Below are 20,593 nucleotides of genomic sequence, written 5' to 3'. Positions count from 1 at the left end.
ATTCCGGCACCACGTCCTATCAGCATCAGAGATTTCATTTACATGACAAGGACGGTACGGCTTGCACTTTAAAATCAAGTGTCATGTGTTTCATCATGGTCGAACGATTGCAAATCAACAACAATTAAACATTCTTTCCGATGAAAACCCACTTTGTGGCCACCCTGTACAGTTAACAATTTTTCATAGATTATTATATCCCGTAACATTTATGGCTTGTATTTCTAGTCTGAGTATGTGAGACAAATGTAAACTCCGCAACTTAAATTAAATATATATAGTGTTCAATTGAGTTGAATTAGATTTTTTTGGATACATTGGAATCGCACAGACCCTTTATATTGTTAATATATTTGTGGGGGGTGGAGAGGCAGTAATACGCAAGGTTGAAATAGAGAAAACATCTGCTTGTACTATTGAATTTGTGCAAAGTTCGCCTTGAAAACCAGGAATTATACTTGAATTTTATTATGGTACTATAGTGGCCACCCAGGTATGTCATGACTGATATGGTGGGCTGATCCTACGCTTATTTCCATCTGGGAAGCAATTTCACTGACAGTAATATGCTGGTTTTCCCGTATCAATTCCTCCACTTGAGCAATGTTGCTTTCCGTGACTGCAGTGATAGAGCGACCTGGACGTGGAGAATCTTCAACACTGGTTATACCCTGTTTGAACTTCTCAGCCCACTTGTACACTTGTGACCATACTGAACTGTCATGCGGTGATGAATTTCTATCGGTTTCACGCCTTCACTAAACAAACATCTCACGACACTTCGCTGCTCCAGCTTGGAGCACTCCTGTAAGGGTGCCACCATCTTGTGTAACTGTTTCCCAGCATCCCATGTGCGAGGCAGGTGTGTGAGCCCCAGTTATGAATAGCTTACAGATGCCTTCACATATAACAATCACAGTCGTATTTTAGATTTTTTATACTACTTTTCTGGTTATTCATTGAATTCACCTTGTATAACAGTAGTAGTGCTAGATAATATAATTTTTATAAACCACTTTTATGCATCTATCATGTGTGGGATATTATCAGAAGTAATGTTATGTTGCAATTAATTTTTCTTAGGTTTATAGCTTAGGTTTATATCTCATGAACCATAATCAGGGTTACTTGAGACAATATAAAAGAAGTTACAACTTCTCTCTTTTAAGGTTGTACAACTTAATGATACATAGTGTATGCAACCTTTATAAAATTTACTGTTTCCAATAATTGATATTCTAGAGAGCCAGTGTAAAATGATAAACGTTTCATTCACCTTAAAAAATTGTGCACTCAATTACATGCCCAAAGGAATATCAGATTTGTAAAACTATGGGCAATTATATTAATAAATTTACATGGTGACATGCTTTTATCTGTCCCACCAATAATATACATATATCATATGTTATGATGAATGTATCCACAACACGACTTGTTTTATCCTTCCAGGAGTTGTACAAACAAAGAAGCTTATAGATTTTGAGAAGACAAAAGCTCTGAACTTCACCGTTGTTGCATATGATTCTGGTGTGCCTCAGTTCTCAGCTTCTGCAGATGTGACAGTGAATATACTCAATATTAATGACATGGATCCAGTCTTTTCTGAGGTATGTGTTTTGGTTTTTTCGTGTATCATTATCACCCTTCATATTTTCCAGTCTCTGCTGGGTTGGCACAGAAGTCAAGCCTCTCCATCTTCTGATTTTACATTACTACTCTCTTTCCACACCATCCCAATCCTTTTCTCTCCTTGCCCTCTTCACTACCTGCTCTTTCCACCAACATCTTGCTCTTCCATTTGGCCTCTCCTCAACTCCTTGTGCAGCGTACTATCAGTCTTTCTGCCCTCATTCTCTTCATATGCCGGGCCTCCCCCATGGTGCAGTGGTAGCGTCTTTGCCTTGTAATCAAGGGGTCCCGGGTTCGATACCCAGTGGAGGCACAAGTGGTTCGGATCCCACTTTAAACTGTAGGTCCAGTCCCGATTAGCCTTACTGTGCATAAAGTGGACTTAAAACAGCAACTCAAACCAAACCAAATTTTCATATGCCCAAAGCAACTCATCTGCAGCTGAGCTATTCTGTTCAGCTGCTTCACTACCCTTGCTCTGTCAAATCTTCTCAGGTCCTGGGTTCGATACCTGGTGGAGGCACATTGTACAGTGGTTCAGATCCCACTTTAAACTGTATGCAGTCCCGGTTACCCTATCTGTGCATAAAGTGGATTTAAAACAATTCAAACAAATTCAAATCTCCACATTTCTTTTTATGACTTTTTTGATCATTCCTACAGCACTTCTAAGAATTACATCTTCAATGTGTGCATTTTAATTGCCTCTCTCGGCATTGTCCAACCTCTCCTGCTTATATAATTACATGTGTTGTACGTGGAGTGATTCATAAGTCTGTGAAACATTTTAGAAATTTACTACAGATAAACAATACAATAGTGGTAATTCTGATGCCAACATAATGACAAACTCTCCAAGTTTTTTGTACACACCTCACATATGCTATCTGTGTCCACCTTTGCTGATGCGGCAGATATGTAACCCAATATGCATTTCATCCCCCACGTGTGTTAGCATACCACAGTTGATCAGTACCACACCAATAGTGATATGTTTCCAAAGTTCCTAGAGATTGCAGGGCATGGGGACTCCTGAAATTCAGCTCAAAATCATCCCTGCACAGTCACCATGGACAAGGTTCTTGTACATTCCAACATACAAAATGCCTTCTCCAATTTACTTACCATTAACCATAATCACTACTGTTGCTACTACTGCTCCGATGGAAAGTCTATGGTAACTAAGCACTCATGTGGTTTCCTACAAAAATTTCTAGAGTTTTTATTGACATCAGAATTGCCACTATCTGTTGCATAGTTTATCTGCAGTGCACATTCTTCTCCCATGTCCATCTCCTTACACTTCCTGTTGTCAATTTTCATCCTTGTTTCTTGATCTAGTAAATTTTGCATACATTTTCTGTTAACTGTGGATAATTTTGTAGCAGGTATGTTACTATTTTAACTAGGGTTCAGCCAATACCACTCTGAACCAATACCCATACCAATGCCAATACTCTTAATGATGCTTGAAAATTGTAACAATTAACAGTTGTTCAAAATATTTACTAACATTAGTGGGTGAGTACCAGAGTTTTGTTACAAAATATTCAAGAATTACAACAGAATATGGGGGATCCAAAAAAATGTACTCACTGTTTGATAGTCCATATCTTCTGATAAAATTGTCTTGCGGGTACAATTTTTGGCGCTGAGAGAGAGTTATGTTAGATGTTCAAAATGACTACACAACTTCTAAACAACTCCGATGGCACCGAACTGCAGACCGTACTACGGCCATCAGTGTATCTGGCATAATGGCAGCACATGATGCTATTATTTTTTCATGTAGCTCGTGGAGTGTAGTTGGTTTTTGTCGATACACGTCATCCTTGACGGTCCCCCACAAGTAGAAGTCCAGTGGTGTCAAATCAGGGGACCGAGGTGGGTACTCAACAGCACCGCATCGACCTATCCACCGTCCGGGTAGAGTGTCATCCAGGTACGACCTGACATTGCGATGGTAGTGAGGTGGGGCTCCATCTTGCTGCAGGTAAAACATTTCATTGCCAAACAGGGTTCGGATAGCAGGCAAAATCCTTGACAGAAGCATTTCAAGATCCACATCACTGGTTACGGTACCCTCGAAGAAGAAGGGACCAATCAAACCACGCGATGACAGACCACACCACACGTTAAGCCCCGGTAGATTCACCGCCTTCTCCACATAAACATGAGGATTGACAGGCGACCAGTAGACACAATTGTGGCAGTCACAGTACCGTTAAGTTTGAATTGCACCTCGTCAGACCACACAACTGTCCCTGCAAATTCCCCATCCTCTCGAACCATGTGCTCAAACCATTCACAGTATTCGACCCTACGATCCGGATTGTCCTCGTTGATCACATGTAGCAGTCTTGGAATGTACACTTTCCACTGTGCACCCTTCAGAATGCATCTTACGCTAGACCGGCTCACCCCACCTTCGCACGCTCCCTGGTTCACTGATTTTTGCGGTGATCGGGTGAAATGTTGCAACACCGCAACACTGGACTCGACTTGTAGCTGTTCGTGGGCGGCTGGATCTTGCCTTGTGCACATCATGAACAGTTCCATCGGATTCGAACTTATCACGAATACGGGCTATTGTTCGACGTGTTGAAGGCCGTGTTCCAAACTCATTTTGCCGCTGCCGTTGAACCTCTTGAATGTTCTCGTACTTCCAGAACCCTTTCAATACAGCCTTGCATTCCACAAATGATAACCATACTGCAGCAATTGTGGCTACTCGACTGTCTTCCGCTGTACTGGCGTGATCGCTCCAACACTCGTTTTTGCGCAGCGCAAATTGCCAATGCCACCTACCCACAACAAATTAAACAGTTACACTACACGTCCACATGAGATTAGTATGTGTAAGTCTGTTTGTTTCAAAATTATTGCATTACAAAGAGTGAGTACATTTTTTTACATTATTAAAATCTCTTTTACGAAAAAAAAATATGCAGTTTTTTACACAATAATGGTGGAAATAATCGTAAGCTTGGAATTTTGCATATTTTCCAGGATAATTAGACTCTGTGTTGTTAACAAGTTCAAATCATGCACAGAAAAGCTAATCGGGACTGGACCTACAGTTTAAAGTGAGATTCGAACCACTGTGTCATGTGCCTATACCAAGTATCGAACCTAGGACCCAATTAGACTCTGTGAAAGTGTTACATGGCATTTTTTGCGGATGCCGTAAAAAAGACCAAAATTCTGGACAAGTGTCACCCAATATCAACAAATAAAATTCAACTGATACTGATATATCAACATCAATATCAACTCAGCCTAATTTTAACAATAGTTTTGTCTTCTTCAAAGTATGTATATAACTTAATGTTGTCCCTAATGAGTGTTTTTTCTTCTTTTCAGTCCATATACTATGCTGTAGTGGAAGAAAATTCTTCTGTTGGAACACCTGTTATAACAGTCAATGCAACTGATGGAGATGAAGGAGAGTTTGGAATTGTTGCTTACAACCTCCTGGGTATAACTTTTTGTTTCTAATAGTTTTATATATTGATGTATTTTCTTCATTACATTTTAAAGACCATCAAAGAAATCTGCGGAATTACAAAATTAGGAACTGCTACATTTGTTCATAAAGGGAGCAAGGCCGCCTGCAGGATTTTTCTCAGGGGATAGCAGTGCTTAAAGTGGGAGAAACCTAGAGTGATGCTTTCCCCCAGTTTAAAAAGTTCTCATACTGCATTCTCATCACTAGGATAATTTGCATAGGTACTTCATCTGCTGTCTTTCTCAGTACTCCTTGTCCATGTTTTCACACTAGAATTTCACCATTTCAATTATATGAAATCTTTCCAGATACCTCAGGGGAGGCAATGCCCCCTCTGCAGGAGTCCTTGAAAGGGAGGCTATATCAGTCACAATTGCAGTGTTAGTGTTATAATTGTTAAATGAAATGTAACTAGTACTTTTTCTTAGCGGCATAATATTCCAAAAAAATAATCCAACTTATTTTCCATTTAAAGTGTAGACTGTATTTTCTACATGAGAAAAATTGCTTCACTTTGTTATTTACAATGAGAAAAATACATGAAGTATGATAAGGTTTAGGTTACAGTAGATTTGAATACATAATGTATTATTGCTGAATTATTTGTACTTTTTCATAATTCATTGTTATTTCTATGTTTCTTACCTTGTGTTGTTTCTCTGCCCTTTGGCTAATCATACCAATGAGGATGAATGATAAGCTGAAATGAATGATGAGACATTCGCAGAGAAACACCTATGCCAAGGCAAGGCCCAAAGAACCTTTCGTAAAATTACAGTTAATGAATTTGTCTACAGAGCCAGCTGTGTACACTGTCGTCATCATTATTATTTCCATTGTTTGACTCAATATACATGTTAGTGTTTTCGCTCCAATTTTGTTCATTGTACACGTGTACAAAAAATATGTTCAAGAGTTTTAAATAGGTCCTGCATTTTATGTTTAGCTTTTCCAACCTGTGATGCAGAGTCTTTGGAATTGCTCATCCTTATATCCTTGGCTAGGTCATTATTCATTTGTATCTTCTCTGCATATATAGTTTCCAGATTATGTGTTAGAAACATAACTATCGACAAGTAAGACAAGTTTCTGAAGCTTGTCCATGTAGAAGATATCTTGCCTGTTGCTTGAACCAACCAAGTGATCCCAGTACAGTTTTTGTTTATCAGATTCCAATATGGGCATAGGGCTGGCTATATTTGTAATAAAGGGTCTGCATAGCAGGTTTCTGATGTATGATTTTTGTTCTTAGTCATGCCATTGAAGACATTCAGTAAAACTCAAACAGGTTCAAGAGCCAGTGATATGTTGTATTCTTACTATCGTCCTCCTCCTTCTTCTTATTATGATTTATTAAAGATTTTTTTATTATTTTTTACTCAACTTAATTTGGATGTGAAATGTAGTACAACACAAAATGTAAAGAGTATGTGTAATTTGTTCTGTTGAAGTTGTAGATTTACAATTATGTATAATACTTTATACTGATTTATGTGGGATTTGCACTAGAGACTGAAAGCTTTCTTGATAATTGTGCTTAACACTACTTTCTTATATAACTTGATTGCCATTAAACTTTTGTATTTATGCCATTTGCAGATTGCAGTTCGAGCAAATTCAATATTCAGCTTAATTTTCATTATTATTTCAATAGTGACACTGACCTCAACTCTCATCTGCTATACCTTTAACTGAAAAATAATGTAATGCTCATTTTTTGCACAAAATTGTTTACTTAAAGGGTCAAAGGGTTTAATTTATAAATATGTTTTAATGTACACAGGGGAACATAGTGCTGACTTCACAATAACGAAGACTGGTGAAGTTGTGGTGCAGAATCCAAGCATTCTGGATAGAGAAGTGACTCCAGAAATTACCATCCAAGTAACCGCAAGTGATGGAGCACCAGCACCAACCAGAAGGACCATAGCAGTTCCTGTAAGTAACCTTACTTTAACTTGTTACTTAAATGAACTGAGGAGTTTGCTTTTATAGTGCAGGAGGCTTTAGAAAGGGCATTTTGCAGGCTAACAGCAGACGTCTCTCGCACACTATTGCCGATACTCTCATGTTATGCTTACATTTCAGACTAATAAAAATATGCACATGACATTTAATAAACACTACATGTATTTCTTCTTTTGGAGATGTTTCAGCATTTCCCACAGTACATTTTTTTCAAGCCATGCAACTGACATTTTTACAGTTAAGTAAGTATCAGTTACATGCTTGTGAAAATGTACACTAGGAAGTACTGAAATGTTGCTGAAAGGAAATGTAGTGCTTGTTAACCTCTTGCATCCCAGGCTGTAGATAGAGAGCAGGATACCACGACCATGCTATGTGGAGAGCATTAGGCGACACCCGGCAATAGTGCAAACAAATCATCTATCACATTGGTTGCTAATTCCATAATTTTCGTATTCAAATTATTAGAATTAACATTATTTTGAATTTGAATTTTGAATTTAAAATTTTGGGTGCGTCAACACTTAGGCTATTTTGCACCCATCACATTATATGGGGTCTAGCCTCTTTCCATATATAAAATAGCATAATTGTAATGTCGTGTTACTAAAACATTAAAATATTCTGACTTCAGGTAAAAACTGAGACTGTAAACGGGCACTCGGCACACACAAGGACAAAAATGCAGGGCAACACACACAGAATTATACTGGCCATAGGGCCAGTCGCCAGAGCCTTGTTAGTCTGCAAAATGCAGTCCAGGATGTACTATGTGGAAGTGAGGTTGACAATTGGGTGTACTATGAGGAAGATCACCTTAGAATTAACATTATTCAGTCCCCCATCAGACACATGTAAAGGGGTGTTGAAAAACAAATAAACAAAGAAAAAATGTGAAAATCCAAAATATATTGAAAAATTGAATACAGTGTGTGGTTAACATGAACTTTGTGTGGTCTTCCGGTTCACCTGTCTGCCACATCGGATATATCTGAATATTTAGAGTCACTACAGTCACTCTCCTCTTCTTCCGGAACATAATCTGATGAACTACTATCCTCCTCCATATTTTTCTCCTAAAAAACGCCTAAGTAACACCTAAAACACACAGGTTTCCTCAATAGCACGGTTATCAAGGCAAGATGGAGGCACGTTGTAGAAGTGGTGCTCATCGTTGTCCTGTTTTTCGAGATTTTTCAGTGGTTTTTCTCATTCTGAGTTTAGTTCTGGTGTACTCGTGTCTGCGGTATAGTGTTTCCTCCATTGTGCCAAAAGATTCTCATGAACTATTGCAGTGGAGATGTGCTGAAAGGAGATTTCAGTTTTCGGCACTCGCAGCAACACGTGTGCATGTCTTTGCGATGACTTCACCCAGCACCAGGGAACAGCACTCGGCAGGTAAGGGGACCCCAGTCCGATACTCTCACCTCCTCTGCATGGCTGTGATCTGTGGGGACATTCAAGTAAATCCGGGACCTGTGAAAACGATGACAAATTTCTCTGTGTATTACCAAAATACATAGAGCATTAAGAATAAGCTTGCTGACTGTGCTACATTTGCGTGTCAACTCATGGCATATGACTGCTTAATATTTACCGAAACGTGGCTAACGGAAAATGTTCGTGACAGTGAGCTGCCATTTGCAAGCCATTTCACTATATATCGAAACAATCGTGCGACTCGTGGTGGGGGCGTTATGATATGTGTGAACGCAAAATGGCCAAGCAAAATACGTCATGACCTGCAACGGAATTGTGAGATATTGTGGGTCGAGGTTTCAGTGACCGCATAGAAACAGTCCTTTGTTCCTCCTGGAAGAATGTCGAAATTCTCTCCTTTCAGCAGTTGCCCTTTTCGGCGACTTCAACCTTTCTATTGACTGGCAAGACCCTGAGAATGGAACAGCAAATTGTGCGAACGATAAGTGGTTTATTGAAACCTTCATTTGTGGCTTGAACCTAAAACAGCACAATTTGTTCAACACCAGAAAGGACAGCAACCTGGACTACGTTCTGTCCACCCTGAATGATATTAGTATCACGCCACGCAAAAACCTCCTGAGCTCCGACCACGACAGTATGGACATGTCTATTTCCATCCCCCCACCCTCTAGAAGAGGACATCGACCCCAGATCCAGAAGAAATGCTACCTGTGGAACCGAGCACCGTGGGAGGAGATAAGGCTTTCCCTCGACTCCTTTCCCTGGGGCTTTTTGGAAGATGGAACCGTCGACGATGCAACTGCCCTATTTGCAGCTGTCATTCAAGCATCGGTGACGGACCTCGTGCCAGGTAAAATAGCTTCTCGTAGATTTCCGTGCTGGTTCGACTCTGAGGTGCGGGATGTACTGGCCAACAAGACACGAGCATGGCAACTTTGGAAGGACTTCCCGAGTGAACACACGCACAACACCTTTGCTGCTCTGCGACGGCACTCAAAGTATCTTCTTCGGAAAAAAATACAAGGAACATATAGACAAGATCACTTTAACAATCCCGGAAAACCCAAAAAGCTTTTTTAATCTAATAAACTCAAGAAAAAAAAATAGTAGGATTCCAGCTGAAATTACATGATAGTGAAAGTGCGATAGGCGACCGGAGGGCAGAACTCTTTAACACTTATTTTCACGGTAACTTCCTCCCACCATCCTCCCTTGCAGCATTGGCAAACGTAAGGCCAGTTGGTTCCTCCTCCATAACGATGCTTGCCACTACACCCAACGAGGTGAAAAATCTATTGTCGTCTCTTTCAGCTCACCGTGCCCTAGGTCCGGATGATATCAACACTGTGTTCCTCAGGAAAACAGTGGAATCCTTGTGTTATCCCCTCTCCATTCTCTTGAACAGATGTTTCTTGGAAGGCATCTTTCCTCAAGCTTGGAAACAAGCAAACATCATGCCGATTCACAAAAGTGGTAACAACAATATTGTTTCTTCGCACCGACCAATCTCCTTACTCTCTCCTCTGTCCATCATCTGTGAAAAAATAATCAAAGACAGACTGTATAAATTTGTTTCTCCTTATTTAAGCTCAAACCAACATGGTTTTCTTCCTGGTAGCTCCTGTCTTACAAACCTATCGGTTTTTCTCTCACATGCTATGAAATGTATTTCAAATAATTCACAATTAGATGTAATATACTTTGATCTGGCCAAGCCTTTGATACTGTTAGTCACCATCTTCTGATTCACAAATTATGCAATAGATTCAACATTCGTGGCAAATTTCTAACCCTTCTCACAGATTATCTTAGCGATTGCCAACAACGTGTCGTTCTTCCAGGAACTGTTTCTAACTTTCTTCCTGTCCTCTCTGGGGTTCCACAGAGTAGTGTTCTAGGACCTCTCTTGTTCATATTATTCGTCGATGACCTTGCCGACCATCTCACAGCTCCCTCTAGCAATTACCTTCTTTTCGCAGATGACTGTAAAATTTTCAGAGAAATCTCCACTTCCGATGATACTCATCTTCTTCAGAATTACATTACAACAACATTTACTTCCTGGTGTCTAACATGGGACCTTACATTACATCCTGAAAAGTGTACTACTCTCACAATCTCTCTCAAGAAGAACCTGTTAAAGTCATCTTATTCCGTGTCTGGCAATAACATCCAAGCAGTATCCTCTCACAAAGACCTAGGCATTGTTTTCGACCAAAAACTCACATTTGAAGAACACATAACAAGCACAACAAAAAAGGCCATGCGTCTCTTAGGTTTACTGTATCGTTTCACTGAAATTACTGACAACTCAGCCCTTACCTTATACTTCAAATCATTAATTTCCCCAATAATAGAATAATGCTCTCCTGTCTGGTCCATGGCGTGTTCCACTCAACTTTCTAGAATAGATTCAGTTTTCACTTCTTCCTAGCTATAGTTCAATACAGGGTTCCCTCATTATGCAATTTTTCATATCCGCATCTCTTGTCTTTTCTAAACCTACAAACTGCTTATCAGCGACGTTTGAAGAATGATTTCAGTTATTTATACAAAATTGTGAATGGCAAAATCTGCTGTAACACACTCCTTGAGGAATTCCACTTTCGAGTACCTATGTGCACAACTCGCAACACACGATTATTTTATACAAAGAAACCTAGACTACAAATTCAAAAAAGATCCCTCTTTTACAGACTTGCCACACAATACAATGACCTCCCATCAAGAATCAACATATTTTCCTCCGTGTTTGCCTTTCGGTCTTCTATTAGAAGAAATGTTTGTAAATAATATCAAATAGTGCCATTTTTGCTTATTTTTTTGTCAATTTACTATTCTCTTTGTGTTATTTTGTTACTTTTAATTATTATTTTTTAATATCTTTTTGTTTATTATTATTATGTTTTCATTGTTGACAATTTCAGTGTAAAATGGCCACCTGTGCTGTATCTGAAATTTTCTCAATAAATAAATAAATTAGCAACAGATGGCGTAACGAGCGTGCTTTGATCATTGCTTGCGATAGTCACGTGCTCAAATGCCATCACAGCAACACGTAGACTTCGGTCCTTCCAACCAGAGGCATTCGTACGTTTTCTTGGCCATTACCATGCAAGAATATTTCCTATTCGGTCAATAGTACCAGCTACGATATAGTAATAATAGCCAGAACAACAAGAGCATTACGTGAAGCTGTAGCTAACCTTCTCACTGCAGCACAAAAAATGGGGCTCACGGTAAATGTAGCTAAAACAAAATATATGGAAATAACTAAAATGCCTACTAATACTGCAACCTTTGAAGTCAATGGACTCTCTTTTAAGAGAGTTCAGAAATTTAAATATCTTGGCGCATATATAACTGAGAAGGGAGATTCTCTGACAGAGATTTAACGCAGGATAAGTATGGCAAATAGAAGCTATTTTGGACTCGGGGAAACATATGAAGTCTCAGTACATCAGAAGAAAAACAAAAGTTAAACTATACAAAATGTTAATAAGACCTATTTCAATGTATGGATGTGAATCATGGATAATAACCAAGAAGGCTGAGTCAATGAAGTTTTGAAAGGAAGATTCCGAGGAGGATCTATGGGCCGATATATGAAAATGGATTATGGAGAAGAAGATATAATATGGAACTATTTCAGCTTTATCAGGATATAGAAATTGTGAAGGAAGTTAAACTAACATGGCTAAGGTGGTTGGGGTATATATACCGAATGCCAGACAACATTGTATGTAAGAAGATCACATTTACGAATATGGATGGGAGAAGAAAAGTAGGAAGACCACCTTTAAGGTGGGTTGATTCGGTGGAAGAGGACCTGAGTGTGCTTGGAATTAGGAGTTGGAGAAGAAAGGTTGTGAATAGAGATGGATAGAGGAAGATTCTGAAGAAGGCCAGGGTCTGTGATGGACTGTAGTGCCAGGAAAGAAAAGAAGAAGAAGTACCAACTACATACGGGCCGTACGTAGTGGTAGTCAAGAGGTTAATGTGATACATATACAGCGTGATTCCCTCGCCAGAGGCCCCAAACTTTTGTCTATAAAACTGCCATTTACTTAAAGTTTGTATTGAAAATTTGTATGCACATACCTTCATCAATATAAAACAAGATCTGCTCATATCCGATGCTGAAAATGGTCCTCTTCCACATGCAAGCACTCTTGTACACGTCTCTCCAAATCCTGGAATACTTTTCTTAAAGTGCCGTCGGTAATAGCTTCAATCTCTTGATGTATAGCTTCTTTCAGGACTGCAATTGTACGGGATTTATTTCTGTATACTTTTTCCTTCAATAAGCCCCAAAGAAAGAAGTCAGGTGGGGTGAGATCGAGAGATCTTGGTGGCCAAAGATTTTTTGAGATAATTCGGTCTCCAAAAAAAAATTTAATTTCTCTCATGCTGACATTTGAAGTGTGACATGTCACACTGTCATGTTGGAAATATCCATCAACACTGTCTTGTTGGAAATATCCACCAGTTAGTTCATCATCTGTTAACTGATTGACAAACTCAGTGAATATTCTCAGGTAGACTTCCATGTCAACTGTTTGTTAAAAAAAAATAGGGCCTATAATTCGCCTACAAGACACTCCACACAACACTCCAATTTTCTGAGAATGCAAAGGCTGTTCATGTATTGCACGAGGATTTTCTTCTGCCCATATATGCTTGTTTTGAGAGTTTATATAGCTACTCAGATGAAACCATGCTTCATCCGTAAACCAAGTGAGGTCTAAAATCCCAGGATTCTGAGTAAGAAAATTTTGAAACCATAAACAAAACCACACACGTTTTTCATGGTCTGTCGGTTGCAATTCTTGAACACATGACACATGGTAAGTGTGTAAGTTTTGATTTTTTTTTTCAGCTTTTTGACACTGAATATGGGAGATTAGTTTCTTGGGAAAGTCTTCACAATGATTTTGATGGTGATGCCAGTAATCGCTCTTTTACATCCTGTTTTGTCTCTTCAGACATTTTCCGACCTCCTGAATGCTGTGTGACAAGACTTACCATTGTCTCTAACCAATTTCTGGATACAACCCTTTGAAGGTACACATCTCACACGAAATTCAGTCTGAAATGCCCTTTGACATGCTTTAATGGACCAATTTGCCAGTATTTACGAACGATGAACACACGCTCTTCGATTGTGTACATTGTAATCCCTATACATTCGAGCCAACACTACTGAGATGCATTGTCACGGAACAAAACAAATGAAGGTCATTGGAAGAGTCCAAACCTATTGCGATGGGTTAGATCCTGTTTTACACTGTTGAAGGTATGTGCATACAAAATTTCAAGACAAACCTTAAGTAAATGGCAGTTTTATAGACAAAAGTTTGGGACCTTTAACGAGGGAATCACCCAATACATATTTTTGTAGGATATTTAATTGTTCAAAGTAAGTGCATCTTTACCTTATAGCAAGAACTTTGTATGTTTTCTTTCTAGGTCAGTATCCACCTTTTGGACGTGAATGACAATTCACCTCAGTTCAACCAAAGAAACTACAGAGCTTCCATAGTTGAAAACATTCCGCTTGACCCTCCGGCACCAATCATCCAAGTCCATGCAACAGATCCAGACGAAGGCATCAATTCTTTAGTGAGATACGGAATTTTGTCTGGCAATGAAGGAAGTAAGTATAACTTTTCATGCATTAAGTTAAGTGCTTTTATACATTGTTTTGGAATTCTGAGTGAATTCTGTGGGGGGGAAAAAAGTATTGGAAACTGTGATGTGTAGGTGATCAGTTTCCAATAATTATAAGCCAAATACTAATAGAAATGCAGTATTAAAATTGGTGTTCTTCACTTATAACTATTTTTATTTCTGTTAATGGACATGTGTAAAGGAAATGAAGTTGAATGAACTGTAGGGTCAAATAACTTAAGCAACTGACTCCTACCATTATTATTTAATGGGCTGTCAATACACACTGAGTGTTTGCTGCATTGTAACTCCTGCAATAGTATTTGCTAAATCCTTCGACTTGAGAACTACCTGATCCCAAATTCGCATCTAATTGACTAGACAAATCAATGAAGGATAGGAGGGATATGTAGCCATGAAATACGTAAGCACATGGCTTCTTACCCCATCTTCTGGTTTTTGATCACATCAGATTGATTTGCTTACTAACTACCTTCAAATTATTATACACTACATATATTACTGATTTTAATTGTAGAATGAGGTAAAATGAAACAAACGGACATAAACAAAAACTCACAATCACTATATGAAAATCAAACAATTCTTCACTGAAGTAGTGGAAAATTTCTCAATGTGGACATTATTTGTAACCCTCAGTTATTTATTTGAAGTACTTAATTATTTGACTTGCCAACCTTTTTGGTGGCCAATGGTTGATTCACAATCTGGCCACCAATAGTTTCAGGCAAACTCCTGGCCTGTGCATAGTGCCTCCTCGATAGCACAGTGGTAGTGTCGTCGCCTTGTAATCAAGGGGTCCCGGGTTCTATACCTTGTGGAGCACATAGTGATTCGGATCCGACTTTAAACTGTATAAGTCCAGTCCTGGTTAGCCTTATTGTGCATAAAGTGGACTTAAAATACCAAGTCTGGCCTGTGCATAGGTGTTTCTTCGTGTGTGTCCCTTCATCAATACCTCATCGCGATTAGTCTAAAGGGGCATTAACACAATGTAAAAATAAGAAAAAAAAATACAGATACCAAATTATGCAATGTGACATAGAATATGTTACACTGAAGAAACACAGTAATAGTTATTAATTCATTTGGTTTAATGCTTTTCTGTCATTTTTTGCTAATTGCAAAGATGATTGTGAGTGATGATATGATTAAATTGGTGAAGGAACACTCACAAAGAACACCCGTGCCCAGACTGGGATTCGAACCCAGGACCCCTTGCATTGCAACATGCTGTGATAACCACACTGCGATGGAGGTCTCTACAGTAATAGATAAAAATAAGATCTTAACGAGAGAATATTTGCATTCTGTTACATGCATATACTTTATTCACCCATTCATGATTGCTTTTCATCATTTCAGGCGTGTTCAGAATCCATCCTGAAAGTGGGATCTTATATCCATCGTCCCCATTGGTTGGAAAGCCAAGGCAGTATAAGTTGGTGGTAGAGGGCAGAGATGGCAATGGAACTGGTGAATTCTCAGACCACACTACTGTGCATATTACCATATTAGATGTTAACCAAAACAAACCAACTTTCATCATGCCTGCATTGGCTAATGCTACTGTTGAAGTTCCTGAGGTAACTTTCAATTTTTAAAATTCATACATACAAGGAAGAGTCAAATTAAAACCTTAATTTGTTTTTGTTTCTTATCTAGAAGATTTCTGTAAGTAGGATTGCACGAGTTTGGAGCATTTTAGCATAGACCTATTGCTGATCTACATATATTTTTAGCTTTGAGTTAGTGCCTGTATACCTTAAGAAGAATAAGTCTTTGGGGTCCACGTGCAATCATTTATGAGCCACTGTGAAGGCCTTTCCACCCATCTGCCTGCGAACTGAGGCCATTGTCGAACTTTCTCCTCCATTAGTAAACTTGCTGGGGTGGTAAGCATGCACAGAGATATTGAATTTTCATTTGCCGAGGAATTTCTGTAAGTTTTAGGCTGACAGAGGGCAAGAAACCACTCCTCTTGACTGGTGTAACCCTTTATTGTAATATGTATTAACTACGAGGGAAATAAGTTAGTGTGTGTATAGGAGGCGCCATATTTAAAATAACTAAAATGGCATTTTGAAGCTTACTTAGTTAGTGTTGCAGCCTTGAGGTCATTTTGTAAATAACAGTTGATACCTCATGTAAATTTGAGCTGAATACAGTCTGCCCTACAATTTTTATTGGGCTTTTAAGATTTTCATTTGGTTCTTGTAACATATTGATGTTGGGAACAGGCATTTATCTTTCTTTTTATATGTATGATATGTTGATAATGGTAATGTGGTAAAATATTCTAATCTTAAAGCATAGATCATCCACATTCATAGCACAGAGTCGAATCCTCTTCTTGCAACCCTTTATTGTAATAAGTATTAACTACGAGGGAAATAAGTTAGTGTGTGTATTTTCAAGCTGTTTTTCTTTGGCTATTCACATTAAAAACATGCATATATATAATTTTTTAATAACTGTTGTTAATATCTTTCAATATTTTAGAATGCAGGACTGGCAAATTATTTGGTGATGACTGTGAAGGCTCAGGACAAAGACCCAGGTGACAATGGAAGAATTACATATCACTTGAAACTTTCCAATCAAAACCAACAGGAAACAGATGAATTTATTATAAACGCAGAAACTGGGGAACTTCGAACAAAAATTATACTCGACAGAGAAGTTCAGGCAAAATATGAGGTATGATATGCAGAGCTAGGAATTTTAGGTGCAAACATTTGTCAATAAAGGTGCAAAAAAGGTGCCAATTTTTGTACAAAAAAGGTGCTAAAATAGGTGCTTATATTCAGATGTAAAATTTATTGTGAGCAGTGCATACATATATGATTCAACTTGTCTGGATAAACACAGAATATTCTCTGGTTTTGAATCGTTTAATATAACTAAGCAAAGAAAATTCTCTGATACATTAGAAAGCGGCATAAAGAAAAACATGCTAGTTCTTACTTGTTTAGAATTAGTCATCTAGAAAACTGTTAAAATAGATTACATTCAAAATTTCTATGTTCTTCTGAGTGAGGCTACATCTGCGGTCACTAAGCAAATACTTGTAAGTTGAAAAAGAACGTTCAACGTCAACAGACACAAGTGGTACGTATTTTATTTTCAACCGGTAATCCACATCCTTGTTGGTTGCGACATCTTGAACATCAGGGTTTTTGGCTAAACTTTGTTCTAACTTCTCTTTCCCGACCCCTTGCAGCTCTCGTTGCACATCCATCAAAACAGCCCACTGTGCATCTTTCTCAGGACACCGCTCCTCCAGTTTTGTGATTGCAGTAGTAAGGAAAGAGAAGCCATGTACAATATAGAGTTCATCTTGCAATTCCTGTTTAAGTGCAAGTTTTTTTGGCTTTTTCTACAGCTGAGGAATCACCAGGCAAAGCATCTAAAAATTTTGATATTGTATGGAAATGATTGCAAATAAACACTGCAGCTTTTAACCATGTACCCCCAGATTTTAACCATGTACCCCATCTAGTGAGGATGGGAGAATGGTGCTAGTGGAAGTTTCGTAATTTCTACGTACTTCTGCATTCTAGAAGGGGCCTTTTTCAGTATTTTCTTAATGCTAGAAACAAATTCGTTACATATATATGTATATTCATCTTTAGGAACTTCACAAACTCGATGCAAAGCATGAACAATACAGGTCACATGTTTTAAGTTAGGATACATATTCTTCAGATTAGAAAATGCAGCTAACATGTAAGATGCTTGGTGTGTAAGAACTAACCACACACTATCATATTTTACACCCTCTGGCCACAATACAAAACATGCATCATTGAAACTTTGCATTACACTTGCATTATCTGTTTTGCCGAGAAAATAAGTTTCTAAAAGCATGGGTTTCACTTGATGTCCATTGAGAGGTGCTACTAAAATCTTCAAAATGTACCTGTTTTGCCTATCTGTGGTTTCATCTAAGTTGGTATGAAATAGACTGGATGGTCAGCTTCTACTTGCCTGATCTGCGAGATTTTAGCTTCATAAAGAGGTTGAAGGTAAGATTTCCTTAGGGTGCTCGCATCTGGAACTGACTTCCCAGTATATTTTTGCAAATATGATTGTTAAGTTTCGAAAGAGGTATTCCACACGATATATGTCCTTGCTGTCTCAATGAAAAATTCATTTTTATTTCTGGAACTCGAAGATGCAAGCACCTCACCAAAGAATTGCTGTCGCTTCCCACCTTTACCATCTCGTAATTCTTTATTCCTGACGTGCTTCCCACTTTGTAGATGCTGCACAACCCGAGTGCATTGGTGTTTGTCATCAACAGCAATAGAAATATCACACACATCACACCTCAGAACAGATCCATCACTCTGAATGCCATCACCGCTAAACTGTTTAACAATGTCCTACAGTTTCCCAACATTTACTTTATGTTTTGGCATGGTGAACAAGCAAATCCGATGCATCGATCAGTCGATCACAGACTGCAGTTACCTTGTTCGTTGAGACGGGAGAAGGAAACGAAAACAAAACAGCTTTCCTACAACAATTTGTAAGCAATACAGCATAGGACAAAAAGAGCACAACTTCTAGCAATTGTAACGTGTCATTGTTGGCACTGTTTAAAGTCCGCACGATTACTACATTAACGTCCAAGAACTGAAGAAAGCAGATTCATTGTTGTGCGGTAAACAAGAATCGCATGCCAAGAAGCCGTGCCTCGAATGTGAGTGGGGTTAAATAGCGCGCAAGTTGTATTAAAAAAAATGATAAAGATGCAAAAAGGGCGAAAAGGTGCAAAAGTTTCTGAGATTGTGAAAAAGGTGCAAGCGAAACACCATGAGAAGAGTTCAGTAAGTGCTTATTTTGGGAATGGGTCACCTTTTTACCCATTTTAACACAAAAAAATGTAAGGTGCAGCACCTAAAATTCCTAGCTCTGATGATATGGCATGTTACTAGTAAGGGAGAACAAAATTAAGTTAACTACTTTAAGTTTCAGCCTGACATAGGTGTGCTCATGCGAAATTGAAAGAAAATTCAATGTATAATTGCAGCAAATCATATATTTACCATAAAGTTGGTAGAATCTATAATGTTATAAGAATGCCATTTTTAAATTCAATGTTTACATCAAACGGAATGTTTGAGTCTAATCGTCCACCCTTAAGTGATATATTAGAATATGAAAATAAATCTGTGTTTTATAGCTTAAATAAGACATTCAAACAAAAATGATAGTCTCAGCCTCAGAGCGCTGCACTGAGATAATGGAGGTTGTAGTTAAGTCACATTTGTTTGTGATAAGTGTAATGATTGCGATCATGCTTTTTTTATGGGCACTGCGTGCTTATGTAGTATTTTGTTTTTGTAAGAGCAAAGTGAAAAATGTAAGTAAAACGAGTCATAATATCCTTTTAGAAATTGCCTGGTTTGTTATACCAACGATTATTAATATTGATTTTTTTTTAAAATTCAAATGTCACCAATAATTTCTAAGCAAATATTGCAAACTTAACAAGTGTCATAGATACTTCCGAGGATTTACTTGCCCTTTTGTTCTTCCAACTATAATTCTTGAACATCTACAAAACAGCCTAAAGTGTAGAAACATACAATGTATAGCAAAAGGAGGTAATTTCCAATTGGTTCTCATTACTTTTTCTTACAAAAGCACAAATGTGCATTAACTGTAACAAGTTTTGAGACTTAAACTTACTTAGGTGAACATTTGTGTTCTTTTTATATGTAACACATCCATTTATTTGTATTTGGATTTAATTTTTCCATTTTTTTGTTAAGAACTACACAGAAACACTAAAGCCTTAGTCATAGAAATATTAAAGCACTTCAAGTAGAATCTCATGTCTAAAGGTTTGTGATATCTTTAGTTACTATTATTAACTTTCTTCTAATTCTTTAAGAACTTCTTTTCAGTGTATTAATTTGCTCCTGCATATTACATTCCCTGAAACATGAACTTTTTTTTTTGTTATTTTCAGCTCGTCCTAGTTGCACAAGACCATGGTTCGCCAATTTTCTATGAAACGCTGAGGTTCCTAACCGTTCTCTTAGTGGACACAGATGACAATAAACCTGAATTTCCAATAGATGAAGATACTTTGCCTTACACATTTAAAGTGGTGGAAAATGGAGTGAAAGATGTACCAATAGGTATGTTTTGTGTATTATACTTTACATTATTTTAAACCCACAATTATAAAATATTTTTATTAAATTATTTGAGGCTATTTAGAAAATAACTGCAGAAAGAAAATTACATCTGTGTAATTTTGTGGTAAACTACAAGTATAGTAAAAATGATAATATAATAGAGCACAATGTATTCCAAAGTCACAAATTATATTTT

At 38.0% G+C, this 20,593-nt stretch overlaps 1 protein-coding gene across 1 annotated transcript in view; it reads left to right on the top strand.

The window, feature by feature from the left end:
* The window catches only part of Cad87A (cadherin 87A), an 811,032-nt gene that overhangs the window by 769,862 nt on the left and 20,577 nt on the right, over positions 1–20,593 (top strand). The window contains exons 22-28 of the mRNA XM_083131271.1: positions 1,453–1,610; positions 4,996–5,110; positions 6,924–7,078; positions 14,021–14,207; positions 15,608–15,828; positions 16,745–16,942; positions 20,226–20,397. Coding sequence (XP_082987397.1) covers positions 1,453–1,610; positions 4,996–5,110; positions 6,924–7,078; positions 14,021–14,207; positions 15,608–15,828; positions 16,745–16,942; positions 20,226–20,397 — 1,206 coding nt within the window. The remainder of the gene's footprint in view (positions 1–1,452; positions 1,611–4,995; positions 5,111–6,923; positions 7,079–14,020; positions 14,208–15,607; positions 15,829–16,744; positions 16,943–20,225; positions 20,398–20,593) is intronic.

Source organism: Lepisma saccharinum, chromosome 11, assembly GCF_977018435.1.
Source record: "Lepisma saccharinum chromosome 11, izLepSacc3.1, whole genome shotgun sequence".
Taxonomy (NCBI): Eukaryota; Metazoa; Arthropoda; class Insecta; order Zygentoma; family Lepismatidae; genus Lepisma; species Lepisma saccharinum.
This window is presented reverse-complemented; position numbering and strand designations above follow the sequence as displayed.